Below are 18,191 nucleotides of genomic sequence, written 5' to 3'. Positions count from 1 at the left end.
ATCTGCACCCTCTGTCCTTAGACTCTTGATATTAATAAGGAAAAACTCCCCAAAAAACATGCAGGAGGCAAAGACAAACACACACACACACACACTAAGAGACAATACAACATGCACACAACAGAGAGAGAGAGACGAGAAGAGGCTGAATCTCCTTAAATGAGGCACCAACAGCAAGTTGAACGATTCACAGAGAAGCCTCAGTTTTCTCGTCAGCAGGACAAATGTGGACTATAAGTACGAGGCTTAATAGATTCATTGAGACTGAATCGCCGGAAGGATAACGCCTGAAGTAATAAAAAAAATCAAGCAACTAACTGGAAGTTAAGACAAAAAGATGAGTTTTGAGTTTGGATTTAAAGGCCTCAATGGAGGTGGACTGTCTGATGTCAGCAGGGAGGTTATTCCGGAGGAAGGTGGCGCGACAGAGCCCTGAGGTACTCCTTATTTCACATCAGAAAATATTGAACTATAGGAAACATAATGTGTTCTTTTAGATTAGCAATATTTTAACCACACGAGAGCTAGGCGAGAGATGCCAAATTTTCAAAGAGTATATAGTGATCTTTGTTGTTAAAAGCTGCACTGAGCTCCAGTAATTGAAGCACTGAGGTGGAATCCATAGTGAGAAGAGGATCATTTACCAAACATGCCGGTGGAAAGTTGTTCAGACACAACCCTTCACGCGGTAATTAGACATCTAAGGTAAGGTTAGCAGTGAGGAGCTATTCTAACTGTAGGACACATCTCTCTAGAAGAGACACACTACCAGGAAAGGAGAAACAGTTAACACAAACCATCGCTAAAAGATTAATGAGAATGAAGAAGTTAAAACAGAAACTCAAAGAGGAAGAGTAGACAGCGGTTGTTGATCTCACTGAAATCACAATGTGCGTCACGGCTTCACGTGTACGAGCTGGTTCCCGAAATGTAAAAATGCATTAAATTTAGCTTCCTTTAAAAAGCCACCCAGGTGCTGGCCTAGAGGTAAGCGATAGGTAGAAAGGTAGCTGGACTCCCTACCTGCTTCATTACTGATTTCATGGGAGCGTTGCAAGCCACCAGATGGGCGCTGACAACAATGGCGTCACACGTTGGGCCCCATGCTGGTGCGATCACAGTGTAATGACCTTGGGGTGGTGGCAGAGCGTGCCCGAGTGACAGGATACAGACAGAAAGGAGAGGGAGACGGAGGGATGAGGGCATTTCCATACTCGGCTGCCGTGTCTACGCTGTCTTCTGTATTGTGTGATTATTAAAACTGATGGTTCACGACAGAAATCCGCAACTTCCCGCACGTCGTCACCGTCTATAGTCGCCCTCTGTAGTTGCAAGAAGTATTTTAATTGATGTTCAACAATACAACAGCTACTGCAGAATTGTTGTACGGGAACTCTGCTGAACCAGCTGTAGTGCAACTTGGAAATACACCAGCCAGTGGAGTGGGATACTACCGGGCTTATAATGTTTATGATGCGATAATGATGATGTGAAAATACAAACATAGTGTGAAACTTGTTAATTCCAGTTTGCCTGCTGTTTCAAAACTTCAGCTGCATTGTCAACCGTCATCAGTATATCTGTAACAGTTCCTCCTGAATCATTGAGTGTGCTTACGGTATTGTATCCTGCTCTCGGTTTAATTCACGTACTGGAAAGATTATTATTTTGAGTGTGTATCCACTTATACAGTAAGGTGCTAATTTGTGGTTTTAATTGCACCATAGTAGAGCTTTAGTGAGCAGTGTCGGGATGAGAGGATAGCGAGGAAAACGACAGGAGAGGAGTTGAGAAATGAGAGGCTAATGAGAGACATGAACTGAAAACGAGAGATAAAATGATGAAAAGAACAGCGTGCCACCGGCAGGCCTGAGTGGGCTGTGGAAGGAGCAAGAGGGAGGGGAAGTAAGAGCGAGACTTGGCCAGCCATTTTGTTGATCGCCTAAACAAATCAATCAAGGCCCGCTGGAGCACACTAATTGAATTACACAAATGGGACTGGGGGGTAGTACACATGGCAAAGCTGCTACAAAGCAGCGACGGGGGTGGGTAGACCACGGCTTCAGGCACTTTCTGAAATTAATCATCCATGCTTGCCCCTTCTCGCTTGTCTTTTATCCCCTCATCTGTCCCTCTGTTTTTCCGTGCTTGTCTGTCTCTTCAACTCTTCCTCCTACCCTTCTCTGATTGTTTTGTTCTTTCTGTCTCTGTTCCACACTGCAACTCTCAAAAATGACTCTTTTTCAACCTTTCACTGTCTGTCTTTTTTCTCTTTTTTCAGATTTTACCAACACTTAACACTCTTTGCCTTCTCCTCGCGTCATTCCAACCTAGACTAGAACTAAAACTAGATTCATATAAGAGAGAGACATTTTCTGATATAATATTTCCTGCTAGTACACAGCTACAGAAAAGACATTGAAAACCTGCTGTTAGTTTAAAAAGGACCTATTGTGCTAATTTTCAAGCGCATACTTGTATTTTGGGTTTCTATTAGAACATGTTTACATGCTTTAATGTTCAAAAAACAATTTATTTTTCTCATACTGGCCGTGCTACAGCACCTCTTTTCACCCTCTATTTGAAACTCCTCCCACTCTGTTGTGATTGGTCAGCCGAACCAAACTTTTCAGACTCCGCTCCAGCTATGTTCTAACTAGCTTTGTTTTTGAGGGCATACCAAACTAGCCGTTATGCTGGTATTACGCAAATGTATTACTTGGTGACATCACCACGTTACGGAAGAAATGGCGGGACTTCAAGCAAGGCGTTTCAGGCAGTTCAGGAGCAGTGTTTGTGTGGGGAGAGTAACTCTCTTTGTCGTAGACTTTGGGCTTTGTAACTCTGCAGACCTTTTACATGCACACAAAAACTATATAACACACTAAAGGAAAGGGAAAAAGCACAAAAGCATAATAGGTCCTCTTTAAATGTAGAAGCATCTCAGTGTCCCTAAATATTGACAAGAAAAAGATGAAATACTGTCACTACTGACACAAAGTGACCGCTCTAAACGGCTTTAGTTCAAGAATGTTTCCAGAATCTGAATTGGCCTTCAAAAACATGTATTTGTTGAACTCTGCCCAGGCAGTCTTCTTTGTTATCACACCTTGGCACCTCAGCGCTCCTCATCAGATCAGCCCGCGGCATGCGGCGCTGTTAACCAGGGCAGCTGTCACGGCTGGGACAAATGTCCCAGACCCGCTGCCCATTATAGCCTTCTTTATGGAATGGATGAAGGCAGTGAACATGCTGCGAGACAGCAGCAGTGGATAGCTGTGGAGATTGGAGGTTGTGCATGTTGGTGAGCAGGGAGGGTCACTTTGACTGAGATGGAGACTAATTGGTCCACATGGAAGTGAAGTCATTATTATCAGGGAGTTTTATTTGCCTCAACTGTAGCTACTGTTCTTTCTTCTTTTGGATCCTAATGGTGCAGCATACATCATGGAATAAGACAGACAGGGGAAAAAATGGCACCAATCCTTTCTCCTCTGACCCAGAAAAACATGAATTATTACTCAGCAGGGGCGGCACTAGCTGGATGGCCGGTGAAGCCTCTAAGTGGAGGTCTCAGGTTCAATACCCACAACCGCTCACATAATGTCCTTCAACATTCATGTATCCTTTTAAAGTGTCCTTGTGCAAGATTAAGCAGCAGGTAATGTACTCACTTAGTAATTGCAGGCCGCTGCCACAGTTGAAGCTAAATACTTACAATGTAATCTAATAAAATCTGCGGTCGCTGGCACTTTAGTACTGCTGTACCTGTCTGATTTCAACGTACCATCAAACAACGATTTGTGTGATAGCTTACAAAAAGTTATTCCTCATTTTTCATGATGTCCAGCAACACCTGATGCACGTGTCAAATTCCGCTTCAGTCTTTTCAAAATACGTGTTCACAGAAAACAACTTGGTTAGATTTAGGCAACAAAACTACCGAATTAGGCTTAGGAAAAGATCGTGGTTTAGGTTTAGATAACTGCGAAAGTGGCGTAATTTAAGAACGGAAGTTACGTGACAAATAAATCAACGTTGATCTCTGGTTTCGCTCGGGGTAGGAACACCAGTCACCTGGGCGAAATTGTTTTGTGAGCCACCAATCCAGCCCTCCTCCCGACACTGCGTTTGTAGCTCTTTCTACTTCCTGGTTCACATTAACGTGGATTACATACAAATTGATTTTGTAGGTTATATACAGTTATATACAGTCATATTGTGCTGATATCACGTAAAGTAAACCGAGCCACGTTTTTTATTGATGAAGCTATCTCTTGGCAAGCAGAGTAGTCAACTGTCATGAACTGTTTTTCATGTTTCCTAATGAAATCAGACAAAACATTGTTCTTTGGTCGTTGCATTTGTGATAAGACTTCATAGCTGAAGACAGAAGACATGCCATTAAGCCCCATATTGGACTCACTTCATAAGCACAGTTAGGCCATTTGCTGTTTGTCGCTAGTCTTTATCAGTAAACGCCCATTGTGTGAACAGACTGGATGCGTGTTTTTTATTGTACTTGTGAAAGATAATTTCCTTGTGTTTCCTCTTCTCCTGATAAAAGAAGCTAAAAAATGCCAATGGCCATTCGCGCTGTGGTGAGCCACAGGCTGGCAGGGTAAACCGAGCGCAATTATGCAAAACACAGAGAGTGCAGTCATATTAATAAAAAAACACACAAAAGGAAATGGTGGGAAAGGGACACACGCTGGTGACGAGGGTTTTCAAAGGCTGGAGTTTGTTTTTCGTGTGCACACATGCATGCTGCTGCTTGAGATAGGACATCAAAGAGGCTTCGTCTGGATTTGTATGTTAAAATCCCTTAGAGGTCCGTTGTCTTTAAATGCTAATATTATCAGGCTTTAAACTGCCTAGCTGGCCACCAAATAATTAAAGAAATATAATTATTTTATACGGCTACAGAGATCACATTAATGTGATAGATTCATTTAAATCAACTTCTTTGAGGTTGTCAAAAGGCAAAGCTTGGACTAGAGGGAAACATACGAGGAGAGTGGAGATGACAAAGTGGACAGAAGAGATATGCAACTCACACAGTGTAGCACGACACATGTAACACCAGCGGGACATTGCATCTCCACTACGTGTGAATCTGACGGAGAGAGGAGCATAAAGCATCTCATACATCTCAAAATAGAATGAAGTTGTGATTTCTCCCTCTCTCTCTCTTTTACCTTTTCTGTCCCTCTCCTTCTGGGCTTCCTTCATCAAACATTTGCTCACACATCTAATTTGATCCGGTGTGTGCAATTAAATTCATCAGTTGTTGTTGTTGTTATAGATAAATCGTAACTCACCCAGATTCTCACGAGGGTGAGAATGATGCTCGTTACAAGAGTCAAACTAGGGTTTCAATTTTGAGTCGGAATATTAATAGGCAAGTTTAAGACAGAAAATAAGAAATATGATATATCCTTCTCTCTCAGTGTTCCTCTACATCTCTTGCTTCCTTTGTCTCTCCCTCCTATCCCACCTTCTTGCTTCCTGTCTTTTTTTCTTCCTCGCTTTTTTTCCTACCTCTCTCTCTCTCTCTGCTCCGCCAGCAGGATGAGTCTTTATGTGTTCTTCACAGCTCCACTAAATAATAGCTAGAATATGTAATGAAGCCAGCAGGGGCTTGGAAACAATAGATAATGCCACCTAGCGAGGAGCCTCCACCAAAGATGGAGAGGAACAGATGAAACTCTCCTTCTTGCTCTCTCTCTGTCTCTCTCTTTCGCCAGGAGGTACAATTCACAGCCGCCAATGTTGGTTTTAATTGGCTCTCAATTAATTTTGTTTGGCTCATTATCTGTCACCCTCCGCATGTTGCTGGTTGTGTTTCAGTGACCTTCAGATGACATTTGTCGAATACTATTTTCATAAAGGCTTTTTTATTTGATATAAGCGTTTGGACCGTCACCAGTTGGCATGAAAACATGCCTGATTTAACTGTTTGGTAACAGTCAACAAAAAAAGGGGGCTGTGGCCCACCACCAGCCCTTCAGCATTATTATTTATGAAGCACTGAAAACATTGCAACTTCAGCCTTCCAAAGATTTTATAATTCAGCACGGGGACCGAGGCTGACGAGCCGCTGGCAGAGCTTGCTGGAAGCGTCCACCTGGAGTTGAACTTCACACAGTCCTTACTTTGTGGTCTCCCTGGCGTTGAGGCGGTAGGCTTCTGAGCACATTCCAAGCCACCTGCCACCGGGCTGGCATTTGCTGTTCCAAGCGCACATCAAACACATCCAAATCAGATCCCTGCATAAACGCAGAGCGAGGACTCCACCACCTGCACTCTGCAGGTAGACATTTTCATTTGGTTCACGAGCTATGTGTGCCAAAAACAGCTCCCTCTGGGGGATGAGGATGATCTGAGCTGTAGAGGGAAATGAAGAGGAGGAGGAAAAAATAGAGGATTGTCATAGCTTCAGGTCTTTTTCTAAGAGTTGATATCTATGTACTGACTCCAAGGTGTAAAATACTCTTAGAGTATTAGGCCGTGGCCGAGGTGGAAGCGTGACTAATCTTTATAATTAAGCAGGATCGATGGTCTCATTAGTGGCACAGCTGAAACGTGTTATTAGACCAATGTTCCAGAATAGTAGCTTTGTACAACATTGTGTTCACTCGGCTTGCTGATGTGATGGAGTAGGTTATGGTATATTACAAAGCGTCCTGGGCAGCGGCTGGCGTATTGATGCTGCCTGGCTAAACGCTAACGAGCGGCGGTGCTGTGTTTGTCAGTGAGGCCTGGGCTGCAATCTGTCTGCTGAGCCAGCCAGAAGCCCTAATGATATCATCAGGAAGTGCCGTCAACAGCGCTCTAACGAGGAGTGATCTGACGCCCGTTGTTTCACCTCCCTCCTCCGTGTCCTCCACGCCCCGTCTTCTTCGGTGTTGCTGCTGAGCATTTAGGTGCAGATATAAGAGATAAAATCAAAAATGTGATCATATATACAGTCAGTCTGAAACACATAAGGGCTTCATATAGAACCTTTTACCACAAAATATGACAATATGGGCAAAATGAATGGAGTGAAGAGTAACAAAACACATGAATAACAAGTACAAGACCATGCAAATGATTTAAAAACAACCCAATAACAATGGTTGCCAGCGGTTTATCAGTTCATATAGATATACTTTTAATCTCTCTCTCCCTAAGTGTTTACAGTATATAATGTAAGAACAAGGTGTCTTTATTCTGATAAGTAGCTACCGCACAATTTGTAATTACGTGGGGGCTGAGCTGCTAACCTGACCTCAGAACCATCTGAGAAGCCGTCATTGGAAACTGTTTGGAAAAGGGCAGACACTTTCAAAATATACTGAAAAATAGTGAGGTGTTTTTGTTTAGGAACCACATCGCTTTTTTTTTTTTTTTTACCTACAGTGCATACACCAACATAGCTACGAATTCAGTCCACATTTTTCTTTATTTATTTTGTATGTGTGGATGGCTGAGGCTGGAGAGGAACCATAGCAACCTGCATTAGCATTGCAGAGAGAAACTGTTGTTGACAAAATGCTCCTGAGAAATCCAAGCTATTGTACCTTGCATTAAGAAGATTGTGTGACTCCTTCATGCACCGTCACTGACAAATCGACTAATCACATGCTCCCTGCTCTCTTTCTCTCTCTCTCTTGTTCTCGCTTTCCCCCCTCCCCTCTTGTCTTTGTTGCATGTTGTCATTCTCCAGGTGCCTTGCAGATCGAGAACAGCGAGGAGACGGACCAGGGGAAGTACGAGTGCGTGGCGTCTAATGTGGAAGGCGTACGCTACTCGTCCCCTGCTAACCTTTATGTGCGAGGTAGGGAGCAACCCGGTCCAAGAGTCAGGCCAACAAAAAAAATAAAAATAAAAAACATCCACGCATTCTAACTAAAATGTCTGAACAGTGCAGCTCAGCTTTAAGTAGCATTACTGTTGAGCTTAACAAATGATAATTGCTTCCATTCTAGCCCAGCTGTATTTGCACCAAATGTGTTTTGCAAAATAGCATTACCCGAGTACTATAAATCTTTTAGCATTGATAGCATTGCCTGCCCACAATTGTTATTTCATATGCACTGAAACTTCCAAATGTAAAACTATAATTGACCAACTAATGTTCTTCTCTGTTATGATGTTATGCTCCATTTTGTCTTTGAATGCCCTCCCCTACTCGCTCGGAAGGAAATGTGTAGCACAACAAGCCGTATGTCTTTACATTATCCGTTGTAAGACGCCTTTCACCTGTTACTGTGTGCCCGAAAAAATGTGTCCCCCTCCGTCCAAAGTCACGGAACTCAAAAAGAGTCGGAAAGGACTTCTTTTTGATTAGCTTTTTTCAGGTACAGGAGCACAACGGTAAGTCTTGATTTTGATTGAGCGGCGAGGTATTAGCGTCCACCAATCAAAATCCCAACCCCTTCTCCTTCTCCAGATTTTGGGGGGTAAACGGATTTCCCTGTGGTGAATTAGTCGACTCTTAACACAGTCAGCTGCTCTGTATTACATAAAAAAAAGTTCTCTTGCATAGATTATAAATAGAGCACTTCCTCTACTTTTTCTTCATGGTGTTCTGGAGCATAAATCCATAGTATTCCCCTGTTTCTGCTTTGGGGTATTATCTTTAAATCCTTTTACAGTCAGCAGTAATTTTGTCTGGCATGTTCCAGCAAAGTGAAGATATGAAAAACAATCAGTCACAGAGAGCGTTGAGTTTCATAGGAAACAGGCAATGAAGACAAAAGCCTAACCCTCTACCACTAATGCTAAACGACAATGAATCCCTGTTGAGGGGGCTCTGATAAATTGAAGCAGATGCATTTTCGACATGCATTATTTATATTGTGCATATTAAATAAAGATGCCTCGGTATCTACTCAGTTTGTTCCCTCTGCTGTGTACCAAATAACTTTGTTCCCGATAAATAATTCACGACCCTGACATTATAAAATGGGTCAGGGAGCTGCTTTTTCATTATTATTGCTATTATCATAGCCTGTGAAGTAGCAGCATCGGGAAGAAAAATTCAACTGTGAGCAGTAGAAGGTGAAAAATGGTTCATCGAGATTAGTGTCTCCTCTTGCCAGCATTCATCCTGGAGGCGCACGCTGTCTCCACTGCGATGCAGTGACACTTAATGTCAAGTAGCTATCCACTTTTTTTTTCTCCCACGTACAGCATGGTGGATGTTAAAAGGGTTCAAATTACAGTCGAGAGCTCTACAGGAATCATTAAATAACAATAATGGGAACGCTTTGTTGACACAGCACTGGGATTATTTAGTAGTTCCTTTGGTCAAAAACACACAGCTATGCCCTGATATCATTTCCAACAATTCATGCAATCTCCATGAACACCGGCTCCATCAGCATGCTGTTATTAGAAGCCGACACAAGGGTCATAATTAGTCAGGTACTTTCACACTATGTTAACACACTTGTTATGCCTTGATGGTGTCAACCTTTGTCTGTTTTCAGTTAACTTTTGTCAATCAATTCTGATACTTGATGTTGACTATGTTTTTGTTCACAAAGCGAAATGCACTCGAGATTAGCAGCTGTGGTAGGGATCAATTTTCAGAAACAAAGCAAAAAATTACAATCCTAAATTTTGGTCTGGGGCATACTGTACTGTGCCGGGGAAAACAGAAACCATAATGACGACGTTACTGATTGGCTTCTAACAAACATTTACCGTAACCGTCTTGAACTGCAGCTGCTAATTTCAGCCCAAACTGTGTCTTTTTTTCTTTTTCTATCTCTCATTAGTTTTTTCTTTATTTTCTCTTTATTTGGTTTCCTTCTCTAACAAAAGCAAATACAGCCACCACAGGAGCCTCTCCTTGTGGCTATATAAGGAGCTTGTGAAATTCTGAATTCTAAGTATGGTACGCTTGATTTGACTCCAGTGGCGCCTCACTATTTTTTTTCTGAGCAGGCGACAGTGCGGCCACTGGGGTGTATCTAATTGTTTTGGTTCAAAGTTTATTTAATGGGAGGGTGGGTGGTGGGGGGGGCAGGCAAGTGTACTTTCAAGACGGGGTGTCACTGATAGCAGGGACAAGGGAAAAGGAGGAAAAAAAAGGATTAAAGAAAAGGGAAATGTAGCTGCAGCTAAACACCTTGAGGTGGCTTTTTTTACTCTCTCTGTGTTTCCCCTATTTTTCTCTTCTCCTCATGTCATTGTGTTCTGCATCAACCCCTTTACATCCCTCAGAGCTTCGAGAAGGTTGGTGTGTTTTTTCTTTTTTACTTTTTTTAACCCACATTTGATTAAAAAAAAAAAAAAAATTCAACATGTTGAGAAAATTCTAGCTGTATTTGCCTATTACAGAGCTCGACTCATTACTAATTTGACTGACTACTAATCAGTTAATCCAAAGTGCTAAATGATTATGGAAGAAATGTTACTTTATTTCCAAGGAAGAAATGATGAAAAGCAAACCTGATTAGCTCGGGTCTTGTTAATTTACTTTTATGTTTGCATTGTGGGGCCTTTTCTCGTTTTTGCATCCTTTGGTATTGCTTCTGCACCTAAAGGCTTTCTTGCACGTGTTGTCATGGAAACCCAGCACGTGGAAATAACAGAACCCGTTGCATGATGGGAGAATGTAACTGCGCTTGCATGCCTGTACAGAATCCCTTTGGCCGTGTTGGTTTTTTTCTTTCTGCATTCCCAATTGTTTCCTTCTCTTCCTTTTGGTTTCTCAACAAGTGTTTTCCCTGATCCAACCTGATTTTTTGGCTTTCCTTTATTCAGTTTAATTTCTTGTGTTGTGATTACGGTGTAGTGTTTGTGAGTTTTTCCTTTTGTTTCAGTTTTGTTCCTGAACTTACTTTTCTGTTGAAAATGTTATGTCCTTTTTGTGGTTATTTTGTTCGTGAGATTTTGTGTTTCTTTTTTCCACAATGACGCTGCTCTGCTTCTTGATTCTCGGAGTGCAAATGCAAATGCCGAATGAAATACTAAGTGTGTATACAGCCAGTGTTCCTGTCATCTTGTTTGCAGCGATCCATTACTGAAAAAAAATTAGACCTGATTGGGCCTGATTGGGTTCCATGGTGATTTCAGGCAGCCATTAAGGGATGCCATTTACAGTGTCGTGTGGATCAATAACAATATAATGACTTCGACATCACATTCGCTGTTGCTTAGCGGGAGCTCACAGATACTTTTATTTTTCAAATGGCGGCAGCTAGATGTGATTGGTTTCGTTGAGTGACTGCTGTTTGTGTTCCCTTCGCAGTCATGACACTCAATCAAATTATAATCTATTATTCAAAAGCCCTCCTTCCCTAGTACAATCACACACGCACATACACACTCAAATAGAATAGATTTGCAGGTTTATGTGACTAAAGTAATGACGATTTTCTAACTGGAGACAGTCATTTGCTGATTTTTTTAAGCATTCATACTGTAGTCCTACAACAAAAATGAGGAGAAGGCACTAAATGAATCAATGCCAACAGCGTTTTATACTTTTACTTCTATTAGCTTTGTACCAACTTCCTGACATCTCTTAAAATGTTCCACCAAAATATTAGCATCAGCATATGCACCAGCTTTTCAAAGACATGTCCAACTGATTCATATCTAGCAGGTCACCTGCTACACTGCTTGCCTGTAAATGGCTCCAGTAGTCTTATGAATACATAAGATAAATATATTTTTGGAAAGGAACCATGTTTTTTGGCTAGTATTACATGTGGCTCAACAAGTCAGGGCAGATCAGGCGTTATCATTCGTTCAGGTAGAAGAGATAACACGCGTCCACCCCTATCAGTCACCTCTGAGAGTGGGAGTATTTGTGTGGCTGTCAAAGTATGCTGATCTCCAGGAGATTATATGGATCTCTGAAAGTCATATTGAAAATGACTTCTGCTCCAGCAGCAAAACAAATGAATTCCCATGCTTTGGCAGCCTTTATTCATCAATAGGAGTACATGTGTTTAATGCAACCCAGTTCGACTGTTATCAGGCCATTAAATAGGTGTTATCGGTCACTATAAGCTCCATAGATGTGGGTCAGTAGGGGCCTACTACGTGGTAAAAGTGAAAGCGAAACTTAAAAGCACCAGTTCTAACATGTTGTAAAACTAAATGAAACATTACGTTTTGAACACAAAGTCTTCTTTAGGTTTAAGCAACACAACCACTTTAAGTTTAGGTAAAAACATTGTGTTTTGGCTTAAAATAACTGTTTCAAAAGTGAAACTCAATGCTTGTGAAGACGAAGACAACAACACATTGTTGGTTTCACACGGGATGCAAACCCCAATCTCTTGGCTGAAAAGCCTGTGTTCTGGGTGAAAACCTAATATTGGGTGTAGTAGGCCCCTATTCACCCACTTCTATGGTGCTTATAGCGACAGATAACGCCTATTTAATAGCCTGATAACAGTCTAATCAGCTGGGAATCTGCACATTTTAAGTCTTCTGCTATTGACAAATTTGGAGCCCGAACCTAATTTGCTTAAGGGCACCTCTACATTTGTCATTTACCTACCAAGTATATGCAAGCCAGCAAGAGAATTCGAATCGGTCTATCTTCTTAGCTCATTTGCTTATCAGGAGTTTACATGAGCCACACTGAGCCCCAAAATATTAGTAAGAGAACCCCCTAAAAAATATTCAATGTTAGCCAGTGTTTTCCTAGCTGATATATTTCTTCCCATTGCACCAGCCACATCATTTTGTCCTTAAGGCAAGTCATTAGACAAATACATATAATCATCCCCTCTGATCCAGCAGTTATCTCAGACACAAATGAGGGTTTCAATTCCAACACCCTCTATGCACCAATTGGCTATCAAAAGACCTATCAGTAATTGTAACAGTCGAGTCTGTGAAAGCCGCCATTCAATAATCTGCCCTCCACATAATAGTGTGCACAAAGCATGGCACAATCCCACTGTAAGAAACGGAGCATAATAAAGCCTGACAATGTCTACATTTATATCTAATCAGAAGTCCTCAGAAAGACAGTGATGCAGAAAGACTGCGCTGTGATGTACGCATGTGCATGTTTGCCCTCCTCCAATGGTATCTTGCCTGATTTTGAATGTGCTTGCATGTCCTGCTATGCATTTGTGTGTAACGTTGGGAAAGAAAGCTAGATTACACCTTATATGTTCTCACTGGCCAAAGCAAAAATCCTGCCATCTCTATTAGATGTTTGTCTCAAGGAGTCCTGAAGTTTAATAGCCACCCCTCAACAAAAATCCTTAAGAAGTGCATTTATTTTTCATTCAAAACAAAAGTTTCATTACCTCTTATTCTAATGCAAATATACGAATACACTCTCTTTCTCAATCCGACTGATATTATATTCACTGAAGGGATCACCACAGTGAGGGGACATCATTCGGCTGCTTGTCACCTACCTATAGGACAATAGGAAATAGTGATACACTCTGAAATCCCCTCAATCCGCTGCTTGCTATTGTTAGATACCCCTGCCATGATTCCCTGTCAGTTTCCTTTAGGTAATAATTTCCATTTTGATGAGCCACCGATAGCGACTGTTTAGCATTGGCGCAGCCAAGGTATGTTAATATGGGCCGACCCCCGCGGCTTATAAATGCCGTGGGCCGCACCCAGCAAGTGTGACTAAAGGATCTCCATACTGCGCCTGTGTCCTCAGGCAGCAAGAGGGTGTAATCTCAGCTTCAAGGTGACACTAAAGGCTGCACATTATTTTGGCTTCCCCCTTCATTTTGGGGCAGCAAAAAACTGCCTCACCAAAATGGCCGATAATGTCCACCTTCTGACCTCTGTTTTTTGGCACAAATCCCTCCACAACACCGCCCACTACTAGAGTTAGTGCAGTACTCTGGCGTTCTCTCTCGACTGCTTTCCACCTCGTCCACTGTGAGGCTTCTTGTCTTTTTCTCCACATTGGGGCTTGAAACAAGATTACATGTTGTTAGTAGTCCAAATGAAAGGTTATATGTTTTGTTTTACTATCTCTCGATTCCAAATGGGCCGGCTGGGCTCCTGGTCTCTGTCAATGAGGAGCCTGTCCATGCAATTGGGATTCTTTGTTTTCTTTGTTTCGCTGACACTAAAATTTAATTAAGCATAGGATAGCAAAGGTGCCACTCACACACATACACGGCTTTTGAGAGCTTACCGGACCATTGGCAATTCAGTTACATCTGAACATTCAGTCATTTCATACAGGCCCATGTCTAGCTAATGATTCATTTGCATGTGATACTGACATTTCGAAGCATAGTTAATGTTGTTCCCCAACATGGCTACTGGGTTTTAAGATTTATCGTTGTCTCTCCCAAGATATAGTGTAGTGTGCTAACGCATCAGCTGACCTTGAGCTCTTGATCTTCTGTTGTAACCTTATACCAAATGTATTTGTGTGTCAGACACACTGTGCATGCTGTCGACACGTAGACTCTCCCCCAACTTTCCATCTTTTTTTCCACTTTGAGAAAGGAAGTTTGGCTGGTGTTAGTTCCCACATTACCCTGATAGTGTAGTCACTCAAAGGTGAATGTAGACATCTTCTTGTGGGGGAAACCTCATTCACTTCGGTCCATTGGCTGACCTCAGCCCCAGGGAGAGAGGAGCACCATCAGACACACTTTGATTGGACATTTCCCCCTTAAAATAAAAAAAAAACAGTTCGCCCTATTCAGTTTTCACCAATCTTTTTGGATTGAAGGCCAAATTCAAGCAGAGACAAATCATAGCTGAAAAACATCTAATAGCATTGATGCATACCTCTTTGTACACAGCTGCACTCTGGTACTGTCTATGCTGTTCGGACTTAGTTCTTTTTGTGAATTTGTTCTGTTTGATTTCCTTTTCGTTTGATTTTGTGCGTGTGTGTCTGGAACAATGCTATATTTGGGAATGGATGGCATGCTTGGATGGGCTTGGGTGACACTTTTTTTGGATTGTATTGGTTCCCCGGTGTCTGCCCGAGTGGATGGGGGCGCACCTGTATATGTCACTCATGCCATAGCCACACCCATGCATGTCTGTGTGAGGAATGGGCTGCCCTTTCACCTTTGTTAGGCTTTTTTTTTTTTTTTTTAATTGGACCAATTACAATGCAGAGATATATTTTCTCTACTAATATGATGGGCTTTGTGGGCCTTTTTTCCAGTTCAACACGTTTTTTTTTTAGAATATCTCCCATTTGGATGTCCTAATTATCCAATTGTTCCTGTCACAGTGAGACAAAGCATGATATCTCAACCAAAAGGTCATGCGTCCCGTTGTTCAATTAAATGTGTGTACTGTCAGATCAGGTTATGATTCTTTGATATGTTTTTCAACAGATTTTTTTTCAGTCATGTTTCATTTTATTTAGATTTTAATATATGGAAATTTGAAATCTTTTTAAGGACAACCTTTTTTAATCTTCTATTGACCATTTTTTCTTGGTACATTTTATGCCGAATCAGTGTGTGAGTTTGTGTACCACAAAAGAGCATTTCCTCAAAGGTCAGCGATGAAGTTTTTGCCTTCAAGGTCAGGTCGTGTCTTGCCCAAGGTAGCAACATAATTGGCATTAACAGTGAATTACAGGACTTGCATGTAGACTAGTACAGAGAAGGATAAATAAAATGTCCCTACAGTGGCAGCAGAAGATCTCAACTGTAATAGACTATTATTATTAAAAAATATGTTTAAAGCAGAATGCAGCGGTTTATATTACTAAATATGGCATGGCTGTTAAAAGCCAGTAACAGTAGATGCATTTTGACATACTGCTAGCTAGCATGCTTGGCCCGTGCAGACTACATGTGAACATGCTGTATGTACATTATAGTGGTTATTTCGGTGCTCAGGTCAGTAAATGTCAGTTCTCTGGTAAAAATGTGTGTAGGTGATATTTGTGCCCTTAGTTTGTTGGAAAAAGTGTCCCATGCAACGATCATATGAATCCCATTTGGATCGACACGGTGTATTTTGGAATGCTACCTATCCTCGACGCCTCTCTCAGTCCCCTACCCCCCTGATCTCCCCCTCCGTCCCCACCCACCACACACACACACACACCTCACATCCGCCCACACTACGACTTCCCAGGTTGCATTGAGGTGCAATGTTTAAGGCGGGGAGGAGGGGTGGTGTAGCTGATTCTTGTTTTTAAGCCCCAGTGTGTGAGACCTCCAAACCCACTTTGAGCCATGGTCTTTTTTTTGGTTTTGTTTTGATTTGATTTGATTTAGAATCACAGTCTCCTTACTCTATCCCCCACTTATGCCCTCCTCCTCCTCCTCCTCCTCCTCCTTCCCTTTCTCCGACAACCCAAACCCCCACCCCTTTGCGTACTGTACAGTATGTCTGCGTGCCCATCCGTCACTGTCTGTCTGCCCGTCTCCCTCTGTCTGTCCTCTTGTCTGCTGTCTTGCTGCTCGAGTCTGTTTTGTCCTGCCTCGTGTCTTGTCTCTCGTCCCTGTCTTTCCCGTCTTGTCTATCTGTCTGTCTCTAAGTCAACTCTTCCATTTGGTTCATCATTTTTTACTACTACATCTGGACCACTGTGCTTCTCTCTCTTTGACCTTCTTGCATCCCAACAAACATTTTGACATTGAACAGATGTAGATGTTTTAAAAGCTGTTAAAATAGTGACACATGGAGGTTACAGACCTCCGGTAGTCCATAGCTGTTGTCTCTATCTTTTTGGTATGTTTTTTTGTTCAAAATAAGTTAAAGTCTTAATAGTTAGCTTTTAATGTACCACAAGAGGGTTCTCCCTCAGCACGAGGTGGTACCGATAACCATCAGGAATGTAAAACCTTTATTTCTCCTATGATTATATACAGTATGTTGGAAGTTTGGCATTTGACCGGCCAGCAATATGGGCAATTCTCCAAGTCATCTTACTCTAATGTTGTTCACCTTACATTCATATAGGCAAGGAAAATCCTGCATTGTAACACTTAGATAATTTCATGCTCATTTAGTGCTGAACTTGGCCACCTCTTGCATGACACTATTTGTCAAGTGCTTGCTGGGATGCCTCTCATGAACACACAGTGTTTTCGCTAACTCATACTCTCTCACTTTCTAACTCTCGCATACTGTACACGCGCACACTCATAACTACGCAGAAAATATATACATTTATGTATATACACATACACACACATTGCAAGTACACAGTACCTTCCACTGCCCTTCCTCTGCGTCTCAGACTCATTATCAACCTCCTTCCACTCAACTCCTATCCATGAGTTTTGAGGTCCTTAGCGGTCATTCTGCCCTGACTCATCTACCTTTCTCTTTCCCTTTCCCTCGATCTCTCTTTCTTGTTCTCTGGATTTCTACTCCCTGTTGATCCAGTTCTGTTTCTTGACTCCAACACTCTGTGATAGTAGTCTCTCTAGCTATACAACTACCAGTTCTTTTTCTATGTATTTCTAGGCACACACCTTGTTCCTCAGTACTTATTTTGTGTTAACTGGGACTGCGATGTGACAATGTGCCACCATCACATTTCGTCACATTTGCTGGAGAAAAACAAAGTTTACACAGCACTGAAGTGGGTTACCCCCCCTTCACCCTCCTCCAAACCTTCCCCCCTCTCTTCTTCTTCCTCTGTCACTCTTTTGCTCCTCTGTTCCCTTTTCTTCCTCTCCTCAAACGCTTTATCCTCTATCTTGTATTTCTTCTTTCCTCTCCAATCGTCTTTTGTCTGGGCATGCTAGCGACCCTTCAGTTATATTCCTCTATGCATTTTATCTCAATTTTTATATCTGATTTTGTTATCATTTACTCCTTAATTTACCTCGGTCTATTTATGCATGCTGTCTGTGAAACTGATAGCTGCATCTATCAATGGAACCGTGTCAGATCTTAATAAGGCTTTGTCCAGTGGATCTACCCTAAACCACAAAAATCTGATTAAAGTTTCTCATCTTTAAGATACCTAGGTAGAAGAAGACAGGTGTCAAGTGCAAACCTCCGCTAGAAATGTGTTTAGAGATCTCGTAGAGATGGTCAATAGCCCAGTAACCTTACACTTCCTGTGCTGTGGGAGAAGCCTGTAATGGCCTACTTCCTGTTTGGCATGTGTGCCTGAGAGGACAGGAAGTTCCAGGTTGCCATGGTGGCTTTATGTGATAGCATTATCACATTGGCCTTTACACACCTTCATACTTCGCGATCAGGTTATGCTGTAGTTGTATTTATATGTCAGCAGTTCAGCTCCA

General features: G+C 42.0%; 1 protein-coding gene across 15 annotated transcripts in view; it reads left to right on the top strand.

Annotated features, from left to right (window-relative positions):
- The window catches only part of ptprsa (protein tyrosine phosphatase receptor type Sa), a 278,016-nt gene that overhangs the window by 178,654 nt on the left and 81,171 nt on the right, over positions 1 to 18,191 (top strand). For 9 of the 15 annotated variants that reach the window (XM_074634605.1, XM_074634606.1, XM_074634611.1 and 6 more), the window contains exons 7-8: positions 7,712 to 7,822; positions 10,219 to 10,230. In XM_074634605.1, coding sequence (XP_074490706.1) covers positions 7,712 to 7,822; positions 10,219 to 10,230 — 123 coding nt within the window. The remainder of the gene's footprint in view (positions 1 to 7,711; positions 7,823 to 10,218; positions 10,231 to 18,191) is intronic. The other 6 variants (XM_074634614.1, XM_074634612.1, XM_074634609.1 and 3 more) reach the window with 1 other exon arrangement.

Source organism: Sebastes fasciatus, chromosome 5, assembly GCF_043250625.1.
Source record: "Sebastes fasciatus isolate fSebFas1 chromosome 5, fSebFas1.pri, whole genome shotgun sequence".
Classification (NCBI taxonomy): Eukaryota; Metazoa; Chordata; class Actinopteri; order Perciformes; family Sebastidae; genus Sebastes; species Sebastes fasciatus.
The sequence above is the reverse complement of the archived record's forward strand: the minus strand, read 5'-3'. Positions and strand labels throughout refer to the sequence as shown.